This window comes from Diabrotica undecimpunctata, chromosome 1 (assembly GCF_040954645.1).
Source record: "Diabrotica undecimpunctata isolate CICGRU chromosome 1, icDiaUnde3, whole genome shotgun sequence".
Taxonomy (NCBI): domain Eukaryota; kingdom Metazoa; phylum Arthropoda; class Insecta; order Coleoptera; family Chrysomelidae; genus Diabrotica; species Diabrotica undecimpunctata.
Genome location: NC_092803.1, coordinates 74,860,573 through 74,886,242, shown reverse-complemented (window position 1 = coordinate 74,886,242; position 25,670 = coordinate 74,860,573). Strand labels below are relative to the sequence as shown.

General features: G+C 33.3%; 2 protein-coding genes across 2 annotated transcripts in view; both read left to right on the top strand.

The window, feature by feature from the left end:
- The window catches only part of LOC140432302 (uncharacterized), an 803,181-nt gene that overhangs the window by 323,200 nt on the left and 454,311 nt on the right, over positions 1–25,670 (top strand). The gene's annotated exons all lie outside the window — the stretch shown is intronic.
- On the top strand, positions 670–24,999 carry LOC140450731 (uncharacterized). Its single transcript, XM_072544403.1, has 2 exons — positions 670–1,151; positions 24,180–24,999. The coding sequence occupies exons 1-2, from the start codon at positions 728–730 to the stop codon at positions 24,938–24,940; spliced, it is 1,185 nt and encodes a 394-aa protein (XP_072400504.1). The 5' UTR covers positions 670–727; the 3' UTR covers positions 24,941–24,999.

The window sequence follows — 25,670 nt, the reverse complement described above, 5'->3', positions numbered from 1 at the left end:
AATTCGTATAATGTTAACATTTTAGTGTTTTTTTTTAGGTATGACGCATATTTATCTTTAAGTAATAAATAAATAATAAAGAGTATAAAAAATACATAACTTTTATCAACGAAATATCTTAAAATTTAAAAAAAAGAAAAAACTTGTAGAAAAATAACTAAACTAATGTAATTGTTCAAAATAACCACCAACTTGTTGAAGGCAATGTCTTGGTCTTTTTGTAATATGCTTGGCTTGACTGACTTCCTGTCCTCCTCTGAACGAGGAAGAAGCCCTCTACCAGCATAAAGACCACCTCTACTAATCCGTCTATTGGGAAAATTGTCTGATAAAAAATCTTTTTCTATGCGCCTGTATTATGGTGCAGCACCATCGTGTTGAAAATATATTCCACCTGTATTGGTACTTTCATCACCCTAGCAATAGTGATAAAATATTTTCTAAGAAATCTAAATACACTTTACCGGTTAGGGTGGGGTAAAATATATGGTCATATAAATCTCTTATCAAATATGCTACACTATTACACATTAACATAATTTCCTACTTCCACAAAAATATCTATAATCTGATATCAAACATACATATTAGTTCCAACAAGTATTTATCTTAAGTAAATAAGTTCTTTATCATTTGTCAGTTATCTTCGTAGATAAATTACATTTTTTAAGTAGGTACAAATAGCAACCAAAAAGTATACTTGTGTTTGAAAGAAGATTGTAACAACATGTCCGACATAATCATCAATGACTTACCGGGTCTTCTAAGTTCCAAATTAGGAACTAAGAAAATAAAAGATACCAAATTGTCGAACTTGATATCGAAGGGTGAGAATTTTGGAAGTGAAATGATCAAACTAGATGTTACAACAGTAGATGAAAACGGCAAAGAAGAGACTTTACATGGTGTTGCTAAAACTTTACCAAAACATGAGATGATGAGGCAAGCATTCAAAGTCCAGGTTACGTATACAAATGAAATGGCCTTTTACGATTTAATAATACCAACATTACAAGATTTTCAAAGAGAACTAGGAGTTAAGAAGGTAATTGACTGGTTTCCTGAATGCTATGCCACTAGGAAGAACTTAAATACATCTGATATAATCGATGACAATGCTGTTATTGTTTTAGAAAATTTAATAATAGCAGGTATGTTTTATTTAAGTTAATTACATCTTAACATTTAAATCATCATCATCATTCATCAGCCAGTCCATCAACTGGGGATATAGACCGCCTTTAGTTATTTCCAGTGTTCTCTACTCTACTCTGCTTGTAGCCAGTTTCCCACTACTCATTTTACATTATCAGTCTATCTAGTCGGTTGTCGCCCTCAGCTTCTTTTATGGTTTTTGAGACAATGTTCCATATTTCGTCTTATCCACCGCCAATCTTGTCTTCTAGCTAAGTACCTTGTCCACTTCCACTCAAGCGTCATGATTTTTTCGATGAAATCAGGGCATCCTGATCTTTGCTTGATTTGTTGGTTTGTTAAGTCATCTGGAAAGCTCAAGTCCAGCATTTCACGTACTATGTCTCGTTATGTAATTCTGAGTTAGGTGCATGTATTTACAGTACATTATATCAACCGTTTATGTTCTTTATGATTACATTAAAAATATAAGCTTATTGTTTTCTGCATGGCGAAACATGTTGCTGCGTTGAAAATTTCACATTTTGAATGCTTTAATACAGTTTAATGTTCTTACTATCAGTTCTAACTCCGGACAGTACAAGTGTAGAGGCCAGATATACAATTTAATAACCCGTTATTGTAAGTATGAAGGCAAGTTTTGGTGCAGCATTGCTTCTCTTGGTTTAGCAAACTCTGTTTTAGCTATACCAAACCTAAACTTGTTCTATGGTTTCTCCATTTAGCTGCGTTTTAGAAACTACAGTGTGTTAATTCTTTACCATAATTTTAGTACTCTTTATGTTAATTCATTATGTATTATATTCCAACGTATGGCAGTCGTAGCTCAGTAGCTATATTACTGGCTTACCAAGCTGTAGGACTTGGATTCGACTCCCGATAGTGACAAATTTTTTAATTCCTAATTTTAACTAGACTGCCACCGTAGTGTCCATCACGTAAGTGGCCATTAATTCATGTTAGGGGCGCTTGTTCGACCTGCAACCACTAACATTAGAACTTAGCCAGATGGATACATGAACTTACTTATTTTCCAACGTCATTTATCGTAAATATTATGTTTTTATTTGACTAAGCCGTGTAATAATGTTACACTGGTATAGGTTCCAGTTTATTGAGACATATACGGCAATAAAGGAGCTGATTCATTTGCCAGAAAAGTATTAGCTACAAAATACTTCGGTCCAAAGCCAGCCATGGGGATCCAAAAAGCATCGTCCACGACCGGAAAGAAGCCTGGATCCGAAGCCAATATAACTCACAAAAACAAGCACGAACAGCTCAGATACTAGACATGCGCCAGTTAAGGCGTGCATGAAATGGAACTGTTTCATGGAGACTTGAGCTGTAGAATCTGTAGCAAAGAATCTGAAACAGTCAACTTTATCTTGCATGATTGCGGAGCATTGGATTGCAGGCGGCACACTTTTTGGAGACAACGAAGTGACTCCAAATATACATATATGGTACTCATCCACTAGACCTGTATAAGCTAGTACAGAGTTCCAGAATTCCGGAATGGATATCATAAAGGAATGGAAGATGTAGAATAAGCCAACTGGTTGCAATACGATCGATTCATACCGGACGGCATCCAGAAAAAAAAGCTAAAAAAAATTAGGTAAACTAAGAAAAAAGGTACTAGTAAGTACTTTGCCTGATAATTAGTATTTAATGTTTAAAACTAAACCCTTTTAACTTTCTTTTTGAACTAGAGGGGTGTCTGGTAAAGTTTGATTCACATTTTCACTGCCTTTTACTGAAAATTGCAGTGGTAATGCACAGGTCAAAAGTAATCAACTTATTCATAAATTTTAACAATATTTTCTCTTATCCGTTATTAAAATAAGATGCACACCCATTGATACTGATCTTATGCAAATTATAGATGTCTACAGAATTACATTAATGACAAAACACTTAAGCTAACTGATAAAATACATAGTTATAGAAAATATATGAGATTTATATCAAATTTCTACAATAGATTTCGATTTTTAAATAATAATAAATGAGCTTTTCAGGGACAATATATATTGCTAAGTAATGATAAGTCATCTCGTAACTTCTGTGTCAAAAAAAAAAGGAGAAAGATAACTACATATCAGATGACAAGACATAATGGTGAAAAGATAAATATTACATGGAACACAGTCTAATTATATGGAGTTCATACAGATTAAAAATCCCAATAAAAAATTAAAGGACCACAAAGACTGTCAAGAGAATAAATTCAATAAAATCGAATATAATAAATCCCTAAACAGAGTTTTAACCAAAGAAAATAGGCAACAACAGTAGTCATTAAATGATTACTTATTAAAATAAATAACGTGTTTTCTGATTTGCAAGGAGAAATTAGTAAGTTTGTCATTTAGGTAATTATTAAATGTGGTTTAATATTCAATCAGTCGTTGGAGGATATCTTTAGAAGATTACACTGAAAGCAGCAGTATATTAAAATGAATCGTTAATGCTAGAATCATCTAAGATATGCTGACGGTATCGTATAGCTGATACCAAAATCGATTTAAAAAAGATGCTTGACGAATGCCGCGAACAGATCTTTGAATCGCAGGAAAACGCCGCCCTCCTCTGCCCCTTATTTATTTTTACGCACAACAGGCCGTTAAGGCCTAGGGCATTTTTTTTAAAATAATACTAATTTTAACTAATTACAATTATTTTAAACAAAACTTTAACTTAAATATGTATATACAACCTTTTTAACTGCTCTGAAGGACCTGGTGGACAATATTTCTCCAGTCGCTTCTATTTTGTGCTTTTCTTTTCCAGTCCCTCACCTTCACGTGTTTAAGGTCTTCCTCCACTTTACTAATCAACCTCGTTCTGGGTCTACCTCTTCTTTTGGAGCCGATTAGTTTTCTGGTTATTACTAGTTTAGGCATTCTGTTTGCTGCCATTCTTTCCACATGTCCCCACCTTCTGATTCTTTGTGACTTGACGAACTTAGTAATGGTAGTTTCTTTGTATAAAACCATTAATTCGTTGTTGGTTCTTTTCTCTCAACCATCTTTTGTCTTCCGTCCTCCGAATATGCGTCTCAATATTTTCCTTTCCTATCTTTCCAGAGTATTCTCTTCCTTCTTATTTAATGTCCATGTCTCGCCGGCATATGTTACTGTGGGTCAAATTACTGTTTTATATATTCTGAGTTTACCTTGTCTAGAAACGTATTTTGAACTTAGTAGGGCTCATAAACTACCTAATTTTTTATTCCCTTTTGCTATTCTAGCTTGGAGCTACCATTTCTCTTTTCCATTTTCATCGAAAACTACAACCAGGTATTTAAATTTGTCCACCCTTTTAAAACTATAGCTTTTACCACTTACAGACCTCACACTAAAGTCTTCTTTTTTCCCTTCTGTCCCTCCCATGATCATACATTTGGCTTTGTCTTCATTTATTTCCAATCCGAATTTATGTGCTTCTTCAATGATTCTCTTCACAACTCTTCTTAATTCTTTCTCGGTTTTTGCTGGGATCGTTAGATTGTCAGCAAATGCCAAGCACTGGTGCTCATTTTTCAAGATTTTTTCTTCCACCTTCATGCTGCATTTTCTGATTACAGTTTCTAACACTAAGTTGAATAATGTAGTGGATAAAGGATCTCCCTGTCTCAAGCCTTTTGCTACTGTAAATTGATCTGATATGTGACCCTGCCAAGCAATTTCATACGTAGAGTTATTTAGTGTCATTTTAACTAGCTCGATTAGTTTCTTTGGTAAACCCAAATGTTCCATTGCTCGATACATTTTGACTCAATCAACTCTATTATATGCTTGTCTAAAATCCACAAACAAAACATGCAGGGGAACTTTACCTTCATAACAATTCGTTTGTAGCTCCTTTAATGAGCAGATTTGGTCTACAGTAGATCTATCCTCTCTAAAGCCGGCCTAATACTCATGTAGGATTGTTTCCGTATAGCAATTTAGTTTTTTTCTCAATATTTTTGCCAAGATTGTGTATAGCGTCTCTAGTAAGGCTATGTCTCTATAGTTGTCACACTTCAGTTTATCTCCTTTTTTATGCAGAGGGCATATGCGGGCCTCATAGCACTCCGATGGCATTATTTCATTTTCCCATACTTGTGCTAGTAGCTGGTATATTTTTAATAATCACCTCACCATTTAATAATTTCGTCAAAATGTTTTTTCCATTCCGTCATTATTTCTGCCGGATCGCTAATTAAATTTCTGTCTTTACCTTTCATATAACTACAGTGGCTTTAATAACCTTTTCCCATATTTTTAACTTCTTGATAGAACGACCTCACCTCTTTGTTTTTAAACTTCTCTTCTGTCTCTTTTAATTTTAACTCATTGTGGTATCTCTTTTTCCTTCTACACAGAACTTTCAATCTTCCTCTAATTATTCTATATTCTTGTTTTTTACACTCTCTATTATCTGTTAATATTTGTTGTCTGAGCTTCTTCTTTTCCTTTGCTATTGCCTGACACTCTTCGTCAAACCAATCTTTGTTTGTACTTCTCTTTGAGTCGCAGTTAATTATTTTCTCGCTAGCTTCTCTTACGGCAGATTTAATTTGTTCCCAGGCTTGATCTGCCTGTAAATTTTGGTCACATTGTTGTAGAATTTTATTTATTTTTTCTTCATATTTATTTTTTATTTCTACTTCCTTAAGTTTTTCAATATTGTACTTTCTCTTCGTTTTACTGTTCGATTTCTCTTTTTCTTTCATTTTCCTCCCACATGTGACTTTAACGAGGTAATGTTCCGAGTCAATTTCAGCTCCTCTCATACTTCTTACCTTTTGAAGGATATTTGTATATTTACTTTCAATCATAACATGATCTATTTGATTCACCGTCCTTTCATCTGGGGAGACCCACGTACCTTTGTATATCTCTTTTTGTTTTAGTTGTGTGCTTCTCACCACCATGTTTTTAACCATGGCAAATCCAATCAGTCTTTGACCATTATCGTTTGTTACTTCGTGTTTACTGTAGTTACCAGTTACTGCAGTGTACAGAGGTTCTTTTCCCACTTTAGCATTACAATCACCCAATATTATTTTTACTTCACGTTTAGGTAGGCGCTCGTATTCGTCATTTAGCTGTTCATAGTAAAGATCTTTTATTTCGTTGTCATTGTCTTCTAACGGTGCATGAATATTGATTATACCCCAATTCCTTTTTTTTACTTTTAATTCGTATTGAACACATCCTATCAGATATAGGCTTAAAAGCTATCACTTTGTCCTTGATACATTCAGCTACTAAAAAACCAGTTCCAAGCATTCTATCTTTACCTCCACTTTTGAAGAGCACCATATCTTTAAGATCAGTTATTTCCGATCCTAATTATTTTGTCGGTTAAAGAGCTATTAAGTCCATTTTATACTTCCTTGCCTCATTAATTAGCTCTTTTAGCGCAACTTCATAAAAGGTTCCTCTGACATTCCATGTAGCTAAATGTATCTTGTCATTCTTCGGCTTTACTTTTGTATTACTGTCTTGTTTTGTTTCGTTTTCATAGTTCGTAATACTTTTCTTTCCTTTTCTTGCTCATGCTTAGTTTTTTGCTTTGGTCTCTACCACCAACGTTTTGTTCATGCCATCGCATCGCCATATTTTCTGATCAGAATTTATTTTCTTGTATCCTACCTTCACTTTTCTCCCTTCCTTTCTTAGTTCTTGCGCTTTCTGTCTGACATATTTCTGTACAATTCTGTCCTTCTTTGGCGGGTCATCATTGATATAAACTAGACTTTCTCTTCGGTTTCTTAATTTGCTTTTTTTCGCATGACTTTCCTTTTTTCCTCTTTCTTTTCGAGCTCAACCAGACAGACTTTTTCTCCCAGCTTCACAACCTTCTCTATTTGAACATCGACTGGTAATTCTACCTGCATAAAATGTTTTATTTCAAGTTTTAGAGTCTCTGGGACATTTGTATCTATGTTCAAGCCTTGCATAACTACATTTTTACGCTTTTTTCAATTTTCCAAACTTTCAAGCTGTTCTTCTATTTGAAAAACTACTTTTTTTAGTTTTGAGTTTTCTTCTCTTAATGTTACATTCTCTTGTCTTAACTGTCCAGTTTCTTCTCTATATTCTTTTTGTTCTCTAGGAATTTCGCTAGGAGTTCTCTTGATTGTTGTTCTATTTTTATACTCACTCCTGTCATCATTTCCATAATTTTTTGTACATTTTCTTCCATTTTCTCCTTTTCGTTGATGGGAGATCTCCCTATTTTGCGACTTTTGGTGAAAGCACGTTGTAACTTTTCCTCTTGAGCTTCTTTGTAATATATATATATATATATATATATATATATATATATATATATATATATATATATATATATATATATATATAATATATAATATATAATGTAAAATAATCATATATAGTAAATCGTTAATACTGGAATCATCTAAGATATTCTGACGGTATCGTACAGCTGATACAAAAATGGATGTAAAAAAGATGCTTGACGAATGCCGCGAAGACATAGATCTTTAAATCGCAGGAAAACGTCGTCCTCCTCTGCCCCTTACCATTATTAAAATATAGTAGCATCATGTAATTAAGTTAACTATAGCTGTTCATTCGTTGCGAATAATTTAGTTGGTTTAATTCCATGTTTTTCAATATGTCTGAAAATTAAGTTAGAGATTTTTCTCTGGATCTTTGTCAATGGTTTTTCATATATTACCTTTTTCTGTTTGCCTTGAACACAAGTTTGATGATCGTTGAATCTAGTGCTGATACTGAATTCAACTAATATTACATAATAACGGTATTAGATTTTTGTTTCGACACAGGGCAGCGGCAAGCCGCTTATACGTATTTCGACCTATTTAGATCTCCTCAGAGCGGTATAGCCACTGCTCTGAGTCAAAACAAAAATCTTTCCCATCCTAAAACAATAGTCATCAAAATAACTATTTAGGGACGTAACTACGCTATCTAAAAACAAAAAGAGAAATCAAACGATTTCTACCTGGCGAAACCGAATTCAAATTTTTATCACTGTGCTTTCTAAAACTTGCAAAGCAAACAGCTTGAAAAATTACTAGGTTTTGCCAGGTAGAAATTGTTTGATTTCTCTTTTTTACAACTAATATTGAAAAAAGAGACAGGGGTTAACTGACAGAATTGACCTAAATATACCAATCAAAACTAATGAACAACCTGATGAACCAGCAGAGAAAATAACCATAAATTTACAATAAGCAGCAATACCAAACAAATTATTAGAAAAACCAAAGATCAAAACCCCAAAGAAATTCGAGAACTAACATAAAGAAAAAGAAAAGCCAGGAAAAGATGGCATAAAACAGAAATGCAGAAAATTTAAATGTATTAAACAACCTCACTCAACAGTTAAAAGAGAAAGAGTTACAATCAAAAATGAATCAATAAATCTGGCCGAAATGATCTGACAGATAACCAAACCACTGATTACTTGTTATGAAAATGTACAAAGAGAATAAATAGACCAAAGCAATAGATTCCGCCGAATAGAAAAGAAGATGAAATATGGGCGATGGAAAACAAAAAGTAAATCAGTTCGATTTTTAGTAAGCGAATGTATTTCAAAATTACGAAATAGAAAACAATATTTAAGCCGAAAACGAATAATAAAGCCTACAATCCATAAAGAAGTATTAAAAATAATCAAAATAAATATTAATCCCAAAAAGGCTCCAAGATTTGACTTATTAGGAGAAATACTAAAACAATAATTACGTACCTAGGAAAGCCATCGTAAAATTAACACACCTTATAAATATAATATTCAGGGTAAAATTATACTACTAACGTGGAAAGCAGCTAAAACAGTTATGATTCCCTGATCAGGAAAACTAAGAAATAAAGTAAGGATACATATCGTTGCGATCAATTATTTAGAAATTATTTGAAAGAAGAAATTACTCTATCACAAAAAATTATTCCTTCCGATTAATTAGGATTCCGTAATAAACAAACAATTGATCAGATTCATCGCATAATAAATATTATAGAGAGATATCCTCTAAAAAAAAATATGCTCAGCTATTTTCCTAGACATAGCAAAAGCATTAGAATAAATGTAGCACAAAGGCTTGTTACTAGTACTCAAAAGATATTTTTCCGTTCACAATGTGTAAAAAATGCAGTCATATTTGGAAGACAGAACTTTTAAAGCCCGTTTTCACACTACGTCTTATTGTACATTTTGTGGGTCATATAAAACGTACGACAAAATGTACGTTTTGTCCAGTGTATACACACTACGTTTTTCCTTCCGTTTTCTACCTTATTTCTAATTCAGAGTCTTGAGTTGTGTGAAGTTTGTTTAGTGATTTTTTTTATTATGGATGAAACACGGCTGCTTTCTTTTATTTTTTCAACCATAACGATACTATGACTGAGGATAAAGGGGGTGAGTAGGGAAAAGACAAGATGGTTAGGAGAGTGGGCTTCTAAAAAGAAGCCAGTATTCCCACGTCTCGTTACTAAAAGAACTGAGAGGCTAACCAGATGACTGGTGCAATTATTTGCGAATGGACACCTCAGCCTATTGTCAATTGCTAGAGTTGGTAACACCATACATATTGAAATCAGACACCTCATAAGAAAAGCCATTACACCCCATGAAAGACTCGCATCAAGTCTCAGATATCTTACAACAGGACGCAGCGTCAAGGACTTAGAGTTCACAACCATAATATCCAAACCAGCGTTAAGCCAAATAATTCCTGAAACCTGTAATGCAATCTACTTGGTTTTAAAACAGAACTACTTGAAAACTTTTATACAATTCAATAAATTCCCCTAGAAAATCGTGGATGCATTGCAGCAAATCTGACATTATTATGTTTTTTTAAGAAAAATGAAGCGAACTGCAGTGGAACTAGTCGTCAAATAAGTCAAGATCAGACGACTTTTCTGAACATGTATTTTCACGTAAAGGCCGGTTTTCACGCTACGTCTTATTGTACGTTTTGTTGGATAGGACAAATCCTATACAATAAAACGTGGCATGTAAACAGCAAAACGTACGTCTTGTCGAATCAAAATGAAATCCAAGGTCAGATCGTAGAAATGATGGGAGAAGCATAGTTTTGCGAGAACTGATAGGAGAAAACGTTACGCGAAAATACATGTTCAGACAAGTCGTCCGATCTTGACTTATTTGACGACTAGTTCCACTGCAGTTCGTTTCATTTTTCTTAAAAAAAAACCTAATAATGTCAGATTTGCGGCAATGCATCCACGATTTTCTCGGGGATTTTATTGAATTGTATAAAAGTTTTTAAGTAGTTCTGTTTTAAAACCAAGTAGATTGCATTACAGGTTTTAGGAATTATTTGGCTTAACGCTGGTTTGGATATTATGGTTGTGAACTCTAAGTCCTTGACGCTGCGTCCTGTTGTAAAATATCTGAGAGTTGCTGTGAGTCTTTCATGGGGTGTAATGGCTTTTCTTATGAGGTGTCTTATTTCAATATGTATGGTGTTACCAACTCTAGCAATTGACAATAGGCTGAGGTGTCCATTCGCAAATAATTGCGCCAGTCATCTGGTTCGCCTCTCAGTTCTTTTAGTAACGAGACGTTGGAATACTGGCTTCTTTTTAGAAGCCCACTCTCCTGACCCTCTTGTCTTTTTGCTCCTCATCCCCTTTTTTTTTCAGTCATAGTATCGTTATGGTCGAAAAATAAAAGAAAGCAGCCGTGTTTCATCCATAATAAAAAAAATCACTAAACAAACTTCACAAAACTCAAGACTCTGAATTAGAAATGAGGTAGAAAACGGAAGGAAAAACGTAGTGTGTATACACTGGACAAAACGTACATTTTGTCGTACGTTTTATATGACCCACAAAATGTACAATAAGACGTAGTGTGAAAACTGGCCTTAACGTTTTATCCTATCAGTTCTCGCTAAACTATGCTTCTCCCATCATTTCTACGATCTGACCTTGGATTTCATTTCGATTCGACAAGACGTACGTTTTGCTGTTTACATTCCACGTTTTATTGTATAGGATTTGTCCTATCCAACAAAACGTACAATAAGACGTAGCTTGAAAACCGGCCTTTCGAGTTAAATGTGAAGGTTACAATTGTGTTCATGATGACTAGTTATTCAGTTTGAAACATTGAGTTTTTGATTCACTTCGAAAAATTCGTTCTCGTTATCCAAACTCTCCAACACAATTAATCATATTACCTTTGCCCACCTTGTTATTATAATCATCCATAAGTGGAAGACTATAAGAAGTTCTCGTAGGTTTATTGTTTTCATTACAGATATTTAACTGTTTGTAGAAGTCTACTATTTTCTGTTTACAATCGAAATTTTTTTTAATCAAAATCAAGAATGTACGAGTGTCTCTTAGCGATTAATAGTATAAAGCAACGTAGAATGATACGAACTTGAATATAGTTGTGTAATGTTAACATTAAATTTAATGAGAAGTTTATTATTTATTTTAAACAAACAATATTTTCAAACTCATATGAACATTAAGACCCTATTAGCTTAGTTAAAACATTATAAAGATGATGTTAACAACTTCTTGAGAATATTGTTAAAAAATGCATCCATACTATACCGATAGCTGCATAAAAAATAGAAGTGCCAGAATACACAAAAAAACTAATGAAACTAAAATTAAACTAAACATATTATTATACTAAAAGTAGACTGTGACACATATTTAGAATCCTTTAGAAAATAAGAACCATTCATAGAAATGGATTGAGTGCTTCAGTGGAATTCTAACGGGTTTTATGCTCACTTTGTAAGTGTTTACTATTTCAGAAGCCAACGAGTGAACATCAGGCTTCTACTAATAGTATTTTTAATAAAAACTTGTTAGTTTAATGTGATTGTTTATCAAGTAAATATTGGTAAGTCGATATCACTTAAATACTTTCGACAAATAAAATTAGGCCAGTCGTTTCGGGCCATACTTAATATTTTGGCATCCAAAATATTAAAATCAAATTATGGCATCATCATCACAAACAGCTCCACCTAGCTTCGCTGCAGTTACCAAAATCACACAGAAAAAATCTATAACAGCAACATCATATCCCAGTAGAACTCAAGCCATTGTTATGAACGCTATTACAGACGTAGTGCTATTTGATTACATAAAGGCAATCGGCGAAATTGTTTCCCCTAAAGAAATAACCTTTGCTTCACGTATTTCTAACCAGCGTATATGCATCTATCTTTCTTCCGTAACCGTAGTAGATAATCTTCTAAAAAATAATCCGACTATTTCTGTTAGAAATCAAACAATATCTATTCGCAGACTTATCACACCTGCAAAGAGGCTACTACTTTCTAACGTGTGCCCTATAATCCCGAATGCACTCATAGAGCAAGCATTTAAAAATGAACTTGGATTACAACTTGCTTCCCCTATCTCGCTTATCCGTTGTAGTTCACCGGAAGACGAATATGCTCACATCTTCAGTTTTCGACGCTCAGTCTTTGTGATACCAGATAAAGAATACTTTAAGTTAAATACTTCAATTGCAATTTCATATGAAAATATAAATTATAGGATCTTCATTACTTCGGACAAACTTGAATGCTTTTTATGTAAGCAATCTGGACACACTGCAGACTCCTGCCCTAACCCTCAAGAAATATCTGGCAATCCCTCTAAAAATACAACATCTAGCCAAATCCCAATTGATCGTCCTTCTAGTATATCTCCTCTTTCACCCTCTTCAAAAAAAGAAATCTATTCAAATAACCCACCTACTGACATAACAAACCCAAATAAACAGTCTATAAGACCATTATCTGTCCCTTCTAACTCTGGAATAAAAAGGAACTCAAACCACTGACACAAGTCTTGAATCACCTTTTTTACTTGATACCGCTAGCCCACTAAACTTAAACTCTAATAACCCACCAAACACAACAACCTTCGCAACTCCTAAATCAGCTCCTAAAAAGAAAACAAAAACTGATGACAAAGAAATTGGTAAAATTAATCCAACTGCCCATTCAAGTATTGAAAAATTAATTAGTGCTAATCCAGAAAAATTTTCGTTATCAGCATTACAAATAATTGCCTTCCTAGAAAATTCCTTTTGGAGTAGTGATCCTCTCAAAGAAGCTCATAATTTCACCACGAACATTCATTCTCTCCTCGAAGATCTTACACAAATATACCAAACTGTATCCGATAGATCACTTAAAAATCGCATCACAAGAATAACCAAAAAGCTAAAAAGCACATTAAATCTTATAGAATCTAAAGAACTTACGAGCCTTACGTCCAATAATTCATGTGACTCTAACTGCAATGATATGGATCTTTTCTAAAATTACGTAATTAGTACAAGGTATATTCTTTCTACTAACTAAATAAGTTTTTAAATTCACTATTTTATAATGGAACTGCGACGGATACTATCCGCGCCTTGAACACATTCAATATCGTATATCAATTTATCATCCAGATTTTCTTTGTCTCCAAGGGACTAATTTTAATACAACTAATATTCCTCATCCTAAATCTTTTGAAGGATACCACTTCATTAGGACGAACTGCTTCAGAGCTAGTGGAGGTGCATCAATATTTGCGTCCAGCGAAATCTTCTCAACAATGCTACCATTAATAACGAATCTTGAGGCAATTGCCATAACTACATATTGCCCAAATAAACTTACCATCAGCTCCATATATATTCCCCCAAACCTTCTCTAAAAGAAGAAGAACTACTAGACCTTATATTCTAACTTCCACAGCCGTTTATACTCACAGGCGACTTCAATGCACATAACAGTATGTGGGATTCTCAATCAATATTTGGACGGGGAAAAGTAGTTGAAAATATTATTAACTCCACAAACTCATGTCTTCCTAACACAGGATCTAATACTCATTTTAATATTTCCTCTGGATCTTTCTCTGCTATAAATCTTAGTATTAGTGACCCTTAATCTGCACCTTTTTTAACCTGACAAACAGCTGACGATCTCTTTGATAGCAATCATTATTCTATAATAATTTCCAACAATTGTAATGGGACTGCCTCTGCCAAAAGCTATTGGTGCCTAAATAAAGCTAACTAGCCAAAGTATTCAAAAGCTGTTGACAATCTCTTGCTCGCTCATGATCATCTAATAATCAATGATGTAGACTATTTGTTAACGTCAATAACAGACACTATTCTTTCAGCTGCTAAGACCCACATTGGCAAAACATCATTCTCTCCAAATCATAAAGCAGTTCCTTGGTGGAACTCTTCTTGTGAAGAGGCGATTCGTCTATCCAAAAAAGCTTTAAATAAGTACCAAAAAAATGGAAGCCTTGAAAATCTAATAAATTACAAAAAATTCAAAGCCAAAGCCAAACACGTAGTTAAAAAAGTAAAAAATCATCCTGGCAAGAGTACATATCAACGAAAACTCCAATCCTAGGCAACTTTGGAAAAAAATACGACAAATTCAAGGTCACAAAACTAATAATAAAATTACTCGTTTAATTTCAAATGGTATAGTTCACTTCACATGAACATATTCCTAACGCTTTTGCCAAACATTTCGAAGAAAAGTTCAGGAATAAAACCAATAATATTGCTTTATCTCATCATGGCTTATATTCACACAGAAATCGTCTGATATCATCTTAATATAGTAGATCCCTTAATTCTCCTTTCACTATCCATGAGCTTACATCTGCCTTAGCTAATAGTAGAAACACTGCAGCTGGGCACGATGATATTCCTTATGCATTCCTAAAGCACTTGTCTAATTATGGTCTGAATAAACTCCTTAATTTATATAATATAATCTGGAGTTCCCATAAATTTCCATCTCAGTGGAGCAAATCTATTGTTATACCAATACTCAAGCCAAATAAGCCAACTATCTTTCCACAATCTTACAGGCCCATCTCTCTCACATGCACTATGTGTAAGGTAATGGAAAAAATGATCAACAAACGTCTTTTATTGTATTTTGAAAAACACAAGATTATTCTAAAGGAACAATCTGGCTACCAAAGACAGCGCTCCACAAGAGATAATCTGGTAATACTCCAAACCCATATTTTCAACAAAATAAATTGCAAGCAAGATTTGATAGCAACTATCTTTGATATAGAAGTCGCATTTGATACCATCTCTAGAAATGCAATTCTTGACAAACTTTTTGAATGTAACCTTACTGGCAACATATACGCATTTATCAAAAACTTCCTAACATCTAGATTGTTCAGTGTTTCTGTCAATAACTTCCTTTCTTCTCCACACATCCAACATGATGGAGTTCCTCAAGGTTTAGTTTTAAGCACATCCTTATTCATTCTTTCGATTAGCAAGTTAAGTGAAAATATAGCCCCACCAATCAAATGCGTATTATATGCCGATGACCTAATAATGTACTGTCATTTTAAATCCAACGCAACTACTAGTAAAATTCTACAAATAGGAGTAAATGACCTACAAAACAAAGTAGCTTCTCTAGGACTTACCCTCTCCCACTCTAAATCCAAAGTAAGAAAATTTAACAGAAGAATGAGTTCTTTTAATCCTGAAATCATTTTCAACAACTTCAAATTACCGGTTGTTGATAATTGCAAAATATTAGGGCTGATATTTGATTCAAGATTAACCTGGAAACAACACATACAGGAACTTAAAGTAGTTTGCCTAAAAAGGTTAAATATAATCAAAACACTCTCACATTATCATTGGAGTGCGGAAGAAACTACGTTACTGAAAGTTTACAGATCACTTATCCGCTCCAAGCTCGACTATGGATGTTTTGTCTATATGTCTGGTACTAAATCAATCTTAAATTCACTAAATATAGTACACAAAACAGCTATTTGTCTATGTCTTGGAGCATTCCTTTCTAGTCCAGCAGAAAGTCTTTACTGTGAAGCTAATGAACCTCCTCTATGGCTTAGGCGAGAAAACCTTCTTCTATCCTATGCTGCTGCAATTTCTTCCAATCCGTCCAATCCAGTATATCATTTAATTACATCATCACACCGTCCCCATAACAACCCTTTATGCAACTTAATTCTAAATCCTATTCCTAGTCTTCTACAACCGTTACTAAGATATAAATTTGTCTGAAACCAGAACTTTACCATTCTCCAATAATCCCTATTGGACCAACATACTCCTACATCATGATATTTCCCTCACCAAGTTTAACAAGAAAAATACCAGTATTAGTACATTAAGAATTCTCTTTCTAGAACTTATAAACAAAAATAAATATAACATAGTTCTCTACACTGACGCGTCAAAGACTGAAAGTGGTGTTGGATATTCTGTAACCACTGTACAACAGTCTATCGAACTAAAATTTCTCCTTGGTGTAGCATCCACACCGGTGAACTACTAGCTATCTCACATGCTTTCAAATATGCCCAACAATATTCAAAAATCCCAAATAGCCATATGCTCTGATTCACTTTCCTCTATACACTCCATTAGTGCTATATCCACCAACCATGCTATCGTCCAAGATATTCATGACACATATCAGGTTCTTATAAACCGAAATACAACTATCACTCTGATATGGGTACCATCCCATGTTGGTATTAGTGGTAACGAAAAAGCTGATTGCCTTGCCAAAAAAGCCGCATCATCCACGGACACCAATATGAATATACAAATTTGCAACGATCTCAAAGCTAGACTGAAAAAGCTGAATCTATCCACCTGGCAGATTCACTCGAATAATTAAAAGCGCTGCATGAAATTAAACCCTCACTGAACCTTCTTACCTATACCAGTTTATCTCGAAAAAATATGGCAATCGGAGATTGCGTATAGGACATACCCGTCTAACTCATGGCTACTTGATGACATCATCTCCACAACCAAAATCTCAGCACTGCAATACGACTCTCTGAATCAGGCATATACTTATCGAATGCCCTTTTTATGCTAAAATACGCCAACAACTGGATATCAGTACTAACTTCAAAGAGGTCCTAAACAACACAGACCAAATCAACAAGGTTATCAAATTCCTCGAGAAAAGTCAACTGCTCAACAAAATATAAATGTTATAATATTATAAGTTTTTATTATTTTCTCTTTATGTTAAATGTTAACTACATTATTTTGTAATTTTGTAATTTATCTGATATTACCATGTAAATCATAACTCGTGCTAATGACCATAGATGTCACATGCACGTTAATTTAAATAAAAAAAAAACATTTATGTTCAGAAATCTCACCCATCTATTTATATGTTGATAAGAGCCAAATTTTAAAGGACATCATTCTTATTGTATAAAAAAAAAACACGTTTCTATAAAAACTGAAGAAATGCAAATATAGCCAACGGAGGTGTTGTTATGTATATAAGTCAAAATTACCAATCAAATATTTTAAAAATTAATAGTTATTTGAAGGTCGTAGCGGGACAGTCTTATTTCCACAAAAAATAAATATTTCCAACATGTACGAGTATATACCTTCAAACCAGACAATTAATTGGTTCAATCAAAGGTAATATACTTCCACAAAGAAACTAAGTTCCTGCTGGCTGTATACCATGTATCACAAAAAATTTGTTAAAATCCTTTATAAAAGGTATATAATGTATATACCTTTTATAAAGGATTTTAACAATTTTTTTTGTAATATACTTACTTACTTACTTACTTTTGTAATATAATTATACATTTTATTTACAATTTTCTAAGCAAAGGACAATTTAAAGGCCAAGTAAATGGCACTACATCGAGCACAAAATACCAAACAAGGATCCGTTTACGTAATAAATGTTATAATAGTTTCTGATATTACGTTTTACGTAATATCAGAAACTGGACAGGACTTGGATTTGAGGAACTCTTAAGAACAGCTGAAGATAGACAAACGTTTGCCACCATAACCGCTAACCTCCATTGATGGAGACGGCACTTGAAGAAGAAGAAGGATCCGTTATCAGTGCAACACTTTTTCTGATTTCAATAAACAAAATATTAGAATATCCTCCCCAAGTCGTTAAAGCAAGGTTATATGCTCTCGATTTGGTTTTATATTCAAAAGGGAAATAAATATATATATATATATATATATATATATATATATATATATATATATATATATATATATATACATATATATATATATATATATATATATATATATATATATATATATATATATATATACCAAAAAAAAACCTGCAATGTGCACTAAATTACCTAGAAAATTGGTCTAAATCTGTGGGATCACAATTCTCTACAACCAAGAAAAAGTGTATATTATTCTTAACATATGAGCATTTTCCAAATCCAGATCTGCGAATATTAGGACACAGTGTGAAGTAGGTTGACTATATAAAACTTTTAGGAATATTTAAAAAAGCTATCTTGAAAAATGCACATTATATATGTTAAGAAATATTGCCAAACTAGCCTTAATTTAATGCAAACTTTGTGTAACAACAACTATAAATCTGATTTTAAAAGCCTTATTCAGATTTACAAATCACTTATAAGATCAAAACTTGTTTATGGGTTCATTTTTTTAATCTTCTGCAAATAAAAAAGCACTTTCTCGACTCTAAATTATCCAAAATACAGCATTACGAATAGCTACAGGAGCTTTTCGTACCAACCCAATTAAAAGTTTACAATCTTTATTAGGTGAACCTCCTTTAACATACAAAAGAATGTGTCTTTCGTTAACTTACGATTGAAGAATTTAAGCAATAAAGTCGCATTCCTCTCTCATGATGTCATTGGGGAGCGTTTCAAAGAAAGAAACTTATATTAAGAACAGGTGGACAGATCCTCTATTCTACGGAAGAATTCGAAGGTACTTATCGTCTCATTGTGTCCAATTAACAAAATCCGTCAATGCGTCAACTAAGGCACTTATTGCAACCTGGACCATACCCCCAATACAATGTGATCTAACTCACACTAAATACAATAAATTTGAAACTTCCCATGCAATAATAAACCAATTGTACTGTAACAAACTTTTCGAATTTTCCGATTGTTTACACATTTATACAGGTGCATCCTTATCCAATAATGATGTAGGATCAGCAATTGTTACGTCAAATACTGTATAATAATTTCAATTACCACCGATCAGTAGTATCCTGTCTGGGGAACTATAAGCAATTCTACAAGCGTTAATTTATATATGTGATGAGAACATCTCTTTCATCTGATTCCCTCAGTTCATTACATAAAATAAAACAGATGTATAAAAATAATTTCTAATATTTCATATTACGAATTGCATTACCAATTGCATAGCAAAACAGTAAGTTTGTGACGTCCTCTCGTGGGACTCACTATCCGGGTAGCTTTTAGACAGTCAGAGACAGAGTTCAAAATAAAAATAAAACTTTATTGTCTTCCTTAAATTAAGTTGACAAAAATCTTATGTACATATTTACAATTTGGTTTAGTCTTCTCAGTACCTGGCCTATTTATTCAAATTAAGCTTGACCTTGTCATATGGAACTAGTCTAATCGGCAAGCGAGTGTGTATCTGAAATTTTACGGTAACGTTGTATCGATTTAATAACAGCGGACGATAGGTACAAAGGAAGGAAAGGAACTCAACACGTCCCTTAAGTGAGTCGGGTTAATAGGACACTCCTCGACAGTCTCAACACGACTGCTTCAGAGTACGGGTAGTGAAGAGCTCAACACGCACTTCGGATAGCGGCGGTAAAAGGAAAGGAAACAACTTGTGAACTCAACACGTCCACAAGGGTAGGGAAGAAGAGAACCTTCAGTCAACACCTGTCGATTCTGTCTCTATGAGGAAATGTTGCCGTTTATATAGCGGAGCTTTGCCCTTTCTACTGTCGATACACTCCTACTTCATGGGTTGGTTCGCGCGCACGCTGGTTTAACGGTGATGGCTTGGACTCATCGTTACAAGTAAGTTACATTTGGATCCCATCTCATACTGGTTTGCAAGGCAACGAAAAAGTTAATCATCATGCAAGAGAAAATATACAAAGTGTGTCGTTGGTGTTAATGAATACAGTGTCGACCTCCGACAAGTGTTTCGTTAAACAATAAGTGCTAAGTGTATAAGGAAATGCACCAGTCACTGTCGTTTCTACACACTATTAAGACTTCAACAAAATCATGGTGTGAAACAAGCATTGACTGTCAATTATACGTTAAAGTTGCTGGTTTGCGTATAGGGTACAGCAGAATAACTTATGGTTACCTTATCTCAAATCAAATCGCCCTTTATGTAAGTCTTGTAACTGTGGTATGTCTGTTGCACATATTATCGTAGATTGTCCTAAATACACCAACGAAAGACACAAAAGCTCAATACCTGACAATCATATGTTTTAGGACCCAATTGTAAATTTAAAAATTAAAGTAACTATCTAAACTATTTAACTAAACATTAATATCCTTAAGAAATTATAAATTAGTTTTATTGATCTTAATATTTTATAACACAATTTTTAAATTATTATTATAAAGTAACTTGTCTGGATGGAAAGTGGTGGATAAAAAGAGAAGAAACAAATCTAGATGCAGGTTAATTCACCTTGAAAACCGGCGACCAGGTGTTTTGAAGGACACAGCGGTGTGCTTAGAGACGTGGGTCAATAGATATGGATGGGGGTATCTTTAAAAAATTTGGGGGATGGAAATGTACCAATGAAAATGAGGGAATGGTATAAAAAAGGGTGGAAATAAAGGGCGCCACCTAGTCCTTTGTCGAAGGACGAGGGAAACTCTACACTTGACCTATGAGAAAATTGGTTTAAGGATAAAAAATAGGCTATATTTTTTGATCAGATTTACCTGCTTATTAGTTACCAGAAGAAAGGAAGATTATAGGAGAGCAATAAACAAATAATGGCTACAAATTAACAATTTTTATTATTCAAAAGTTCAGCAAGATGAACCTAGTATGTATTGTCAACAAACTAGCCAAGTTGACATAAATAAAATAAAACAGATAGCAAAAAGACAAAAATACAAATTTAAATAAATCAGGTATTAAATAAATAGTTTTAAAATTAGGCGAAAAAACTGCAAAATGAAATTCAAATAGTAAAATTTAGCAAAAATACTTGAGCATTACCTCAATTATAGTATACTATCATGATATTATGGGCATTATATCCCACTACGTAGGAAATAAATTTATATATTTATTAGCTGAACAAAATGCACAAAAATTCCCTTTTATCACCAGAGGGGTGATACATCGATCTCTAATATTCGAACACATTTTAAAATTAATTTCAACTTACATAATATTTCTGTAGAGTTCACTGACTAATTTTTAACTGAATTAAAACTTATCACTTTATTTGATCTTTGTTTAACTGTTGTACTTATATACTCGTAGTACCGCACCACATTATTGATTTTTCCATCTTTCTTACGAGATGCGTACCCAATTGCAACAAAAACTAAAAGTACCAGGGGTCGTATTTTCGAATTCGTTCGAGCATATTTCGCATACGAAATTAGAAGAAATTCGCTCGAAATCCAGTTTTTTATATTTTCGAATAGTGCGTATACGAATTTTTTCGTATACGACGACACGAATGGGTATGAACCATTCGAATTTCGATGCTAGTATACGATCAAAGTAATTTTTGTCATTTCAGTTGTCACTGGGCCCGTGTACGTCAGATAAAATTTCAGCTGATAGTTTTTAATCGTTGTTTTAGATTGAACAATACAATAAAATTTACATTAATACCTACCATATTTTTACATTGAACTTTGTTTTTAATGGGTGGTTTAAATAATTTTTTAATAGAAAGAAATAGTTAACGCCCTTGCCGAGGCGATAATATTAGCGGAACGAAGAGGCAAGACCCATTCTTAACCATCTAGAAGACTATTCGGATGTACAAGTTCAAAAATTGTACAGATTAACAAGGCCCCTCACAATGGAGTTGATAGAATGGCTTTTTTTTGTTCGGCCGACACTGAACCACCATATTTCATGCCCTTTTTTACTTCTTGTTTTAGATAACAAATTCACCATAAACTAGGTTAAGTAAAACTGCCAATTATTCTTCTTTTTTTATTATTTAAGTTTTGGTTGTTCGAATTTGCAGTGTTGCCGGTGCAAATTCTTTTAGTATACGTATAAAATTTCGAAGGACGTTCAAAAATACAGATTCAAATTCGTATGCGAAATTTTTCATTCGAGTTAACTCGTATTCGAAAAAATTCGATTGAATTCGAAAATACGACCACTGAGCGTTACTTAATCCTCCAACGACTGCTCCTCAAGAATTGAAATCATCACTTCAAAAATCATTGTCTTGTCCGCATAACCAGAAAGTTTCTTGTTTATTGATTTCATATTGGTAATATTAATATGAAATTATTGCTCTGTTAAAGTCCATTTATTTTTCGTTTTTACTAATACATTTAATATGTACTACTTGTCAGGCACAATCTTCTTACAGTTCTTTATTAAATTTTAATGATATCTGGCTATTTTGCCCTACAACCAAATTACTTAGTTCATGTTGCATAAAATACTTGAAAAGCTGAAGAATAGAAAAGCAGCAGGTAAAGACCATAACCAAACCATTACTGATATATTACCAAACGAATTACTGAAATATTGTGGAGCAACAATGACAAAACAATTAACATTTAAATTACAATAAAATACCGAAAGAATGGAATACGAGCGAACTAATTCTTTAATTCAAAAAAGGAGATAAAGAACAGCCAGAAAACTACAAGGATATAAACTTGTTAAATACTACCCTAAAACCTACAACTAAAATTCTACAAGAACTAATGAATCAGAGGATAAGTTTAGCAGATGAACAATAGGGTTTTCGTAATGGAAGATTAAGAACAGATGCAATATTCTTTATAAAGCAAATTACTGAGAAATCACTAGAGTATAATAGACCAGCATGTCTGTGTCTTAATGACATAATTTGACTCAAATAAAGCATTTGACAGAGTGTGCTCTTTAATTTATTTATGGATTAAATCATCAAAAGTGTTAACAAATGAAGAGGATACATATTGGGAAACAAATAAGTAAAAATACTCTGTTACGCAGATGACGCGATATTGATAGCCCAATATGAGGATAGTCTGCAAAGACTGGTTCGCGGTTTTAACATAAGAGCAAAAGAATTTAATATGACAATCTCATCTCAGAAAACTAAACCAAAAGTAATAAGCAAAAAACCAATGAGATGTAAAATAGAAATTGATGGCATCAGTATTGAACAAATAATGGAAATAAAATACTTTGGTATTATACTGTCCAGCTATGGAGAACTGGACAAAGAAGTGAAAGATCAAGTATAAAAAGAAAATAGACTGGCAGGATGCCTGAAAAATACTATATACTGAGATAAAGTCAAGAATTTATAGCCAGTGTAAGCTCAACAAGACTCAACACAGCCACAACACAAAAGCTACTTAAAACGGCAGAGATGATAGTAGTCAGAAGAATTACAGGAAATACGCTGATAGATCGAAAGATAAGTGAAGATATTAGTAGAAACTGTAACGTACAGTTTATAAACGAATGGACGCTAAGCAGAAATCAAAAATGGAGTACTTACGTAATCAGAATGAAGGAGATCCGTGTCGTCAAAATAGCAAGGGATAAATCACTAATGGTCATAAGAAGTATCTGACGACAGCGCAAAAAATGAAGTGACAACCTTCCATAGAGGTATTAATCCGCCAATGAACAAGCAGAGTTGCTCATAAAGAGAATAAAGAAGAAGAAAATGTTGTTGTGTAAGTTTCAAATTTATATTACATAAAAATTATTGCTTTCTTGTTCATTAAACTTATTTCTTCTACTATCGTTTATACCTTGTTAACGGGTTGAGAATTTTTCGCGCTATTTGTTATTATTACTTTCCTTCTAATGATTTTTTAAAAAATTTTAAAGATCATTTTCTACTTATATAAACATCCTTTTTTGCGTTTATGAAAGGTATAATTATCATGCTATATTACGAATCATCTTCATATATACCCCTGTATGTGTAATATGTGTTAATAATTCTATTATTTTAGGTTTCCAAAATATCGACCGATATATAGGATTTGATTTAGAAACAGCAAAACTGGTGTTACGAGATCTAGCTAGTTTCCACGCCGTCCCTTTAGCACTCAGATTGAAAAAACCAGAAGTATTCGAGAAAGTGATCAAGCCGCACTGCGTTCCTTTTGAACCTATGGACGTAGATGACTACTTGCTAGTTTTACAAGGAATCATTGAAGAAAATAAAGAGATAGCTCATCTTGCTTCAAAGATTACCGGATGGAAGAAGACAGTCTTGCCAGTTAGTGATTTGTTTGGTACCATTACGCACACAGACATGTGGACAAACAATACTATGCAAAAATTTGAGAATGGTAGGGCAGTTAACAACAAATTAGTTGATTTTCAAGTTTATTCCTACGGATCACCAGCCACCGATGTATTTTTCTTCTTGTGGTCTTCAGTGCCTCAGGAAGTCTTAGAAAAAAACTTGGATTTACTTCTAAATTATTACTACGAACAATTTGTCAATGTACTTAAAGAGCATAAAGTTGACGTCAGTCCATACACATATGAAAAATTTCTGCAAGAAATAGATAAAGTGGGACCTAGCGAATTTCAGCATGCGTTTGTTTTCCACAATTTTATTATCCACGGTAAAAAAAATGCAGAAATGGAGCAACCCCCTCCAAAGATTGTAGTATCAGATATACTCAAAACGATTCCAGTTAAGGCCAAAGAAAAATCATATTATATGACTCAAGAATGTACAAAAAGAGGATGGCTAAAATAAACAGACACAATTTTTTCAGTTTTTCCTGATATACATCCATAAATATATTTTTTAACTTATGACTGTTTAATTTTCTTCTTTATGTTTTTTGTAGCATTATGTATTTATTAATTTTATTATTAAAAATTAATCATAGTTTGAAAATGTTTAAAACGTATTCTTTCTATAATGCTTTTTTTTAGAATAATAAATCTTATCAGTATATTTGTCAATTATAATTCATCGAAATAAATCATAAGATAATACAATTACTACATAACTAAAAGTAAAACTACAAAATTGTAAAATCTCTTTATTATTTACAACATTGAACGCGTTTCGACATTTCTGTCATCCTCAGCTGGAAATTTAGGAGAATATAGGTAAATCTGAAATGCATAAGAATATACAACTTAAAGAAAGAAATTCGTGGACAGAAGATTATTTAATGTAAAAAAAGGCGAATTGCTCTCTTCTGGCTACCATCTTGGAGAGATAGGCTGAAATCAGAATTTGTGCCATGTATCAGAATTCTTGTACCTACTGGCAATCGACATAGAAACTATTCGGCAATACAATGAATAATTACTCTTTAAAGGGGTATGGAAATTTATGAAAAATCTAGTGGATGTTAACGATAGATGAGGTAACTACAAAAGCTATTAAAACCAGAGCTGAAGCTAGGTGGGTTTCGAAAGAGAATTTAGTTGTAGACTTAGATAGACAACCAACCTTACTTTTGAATTTAACA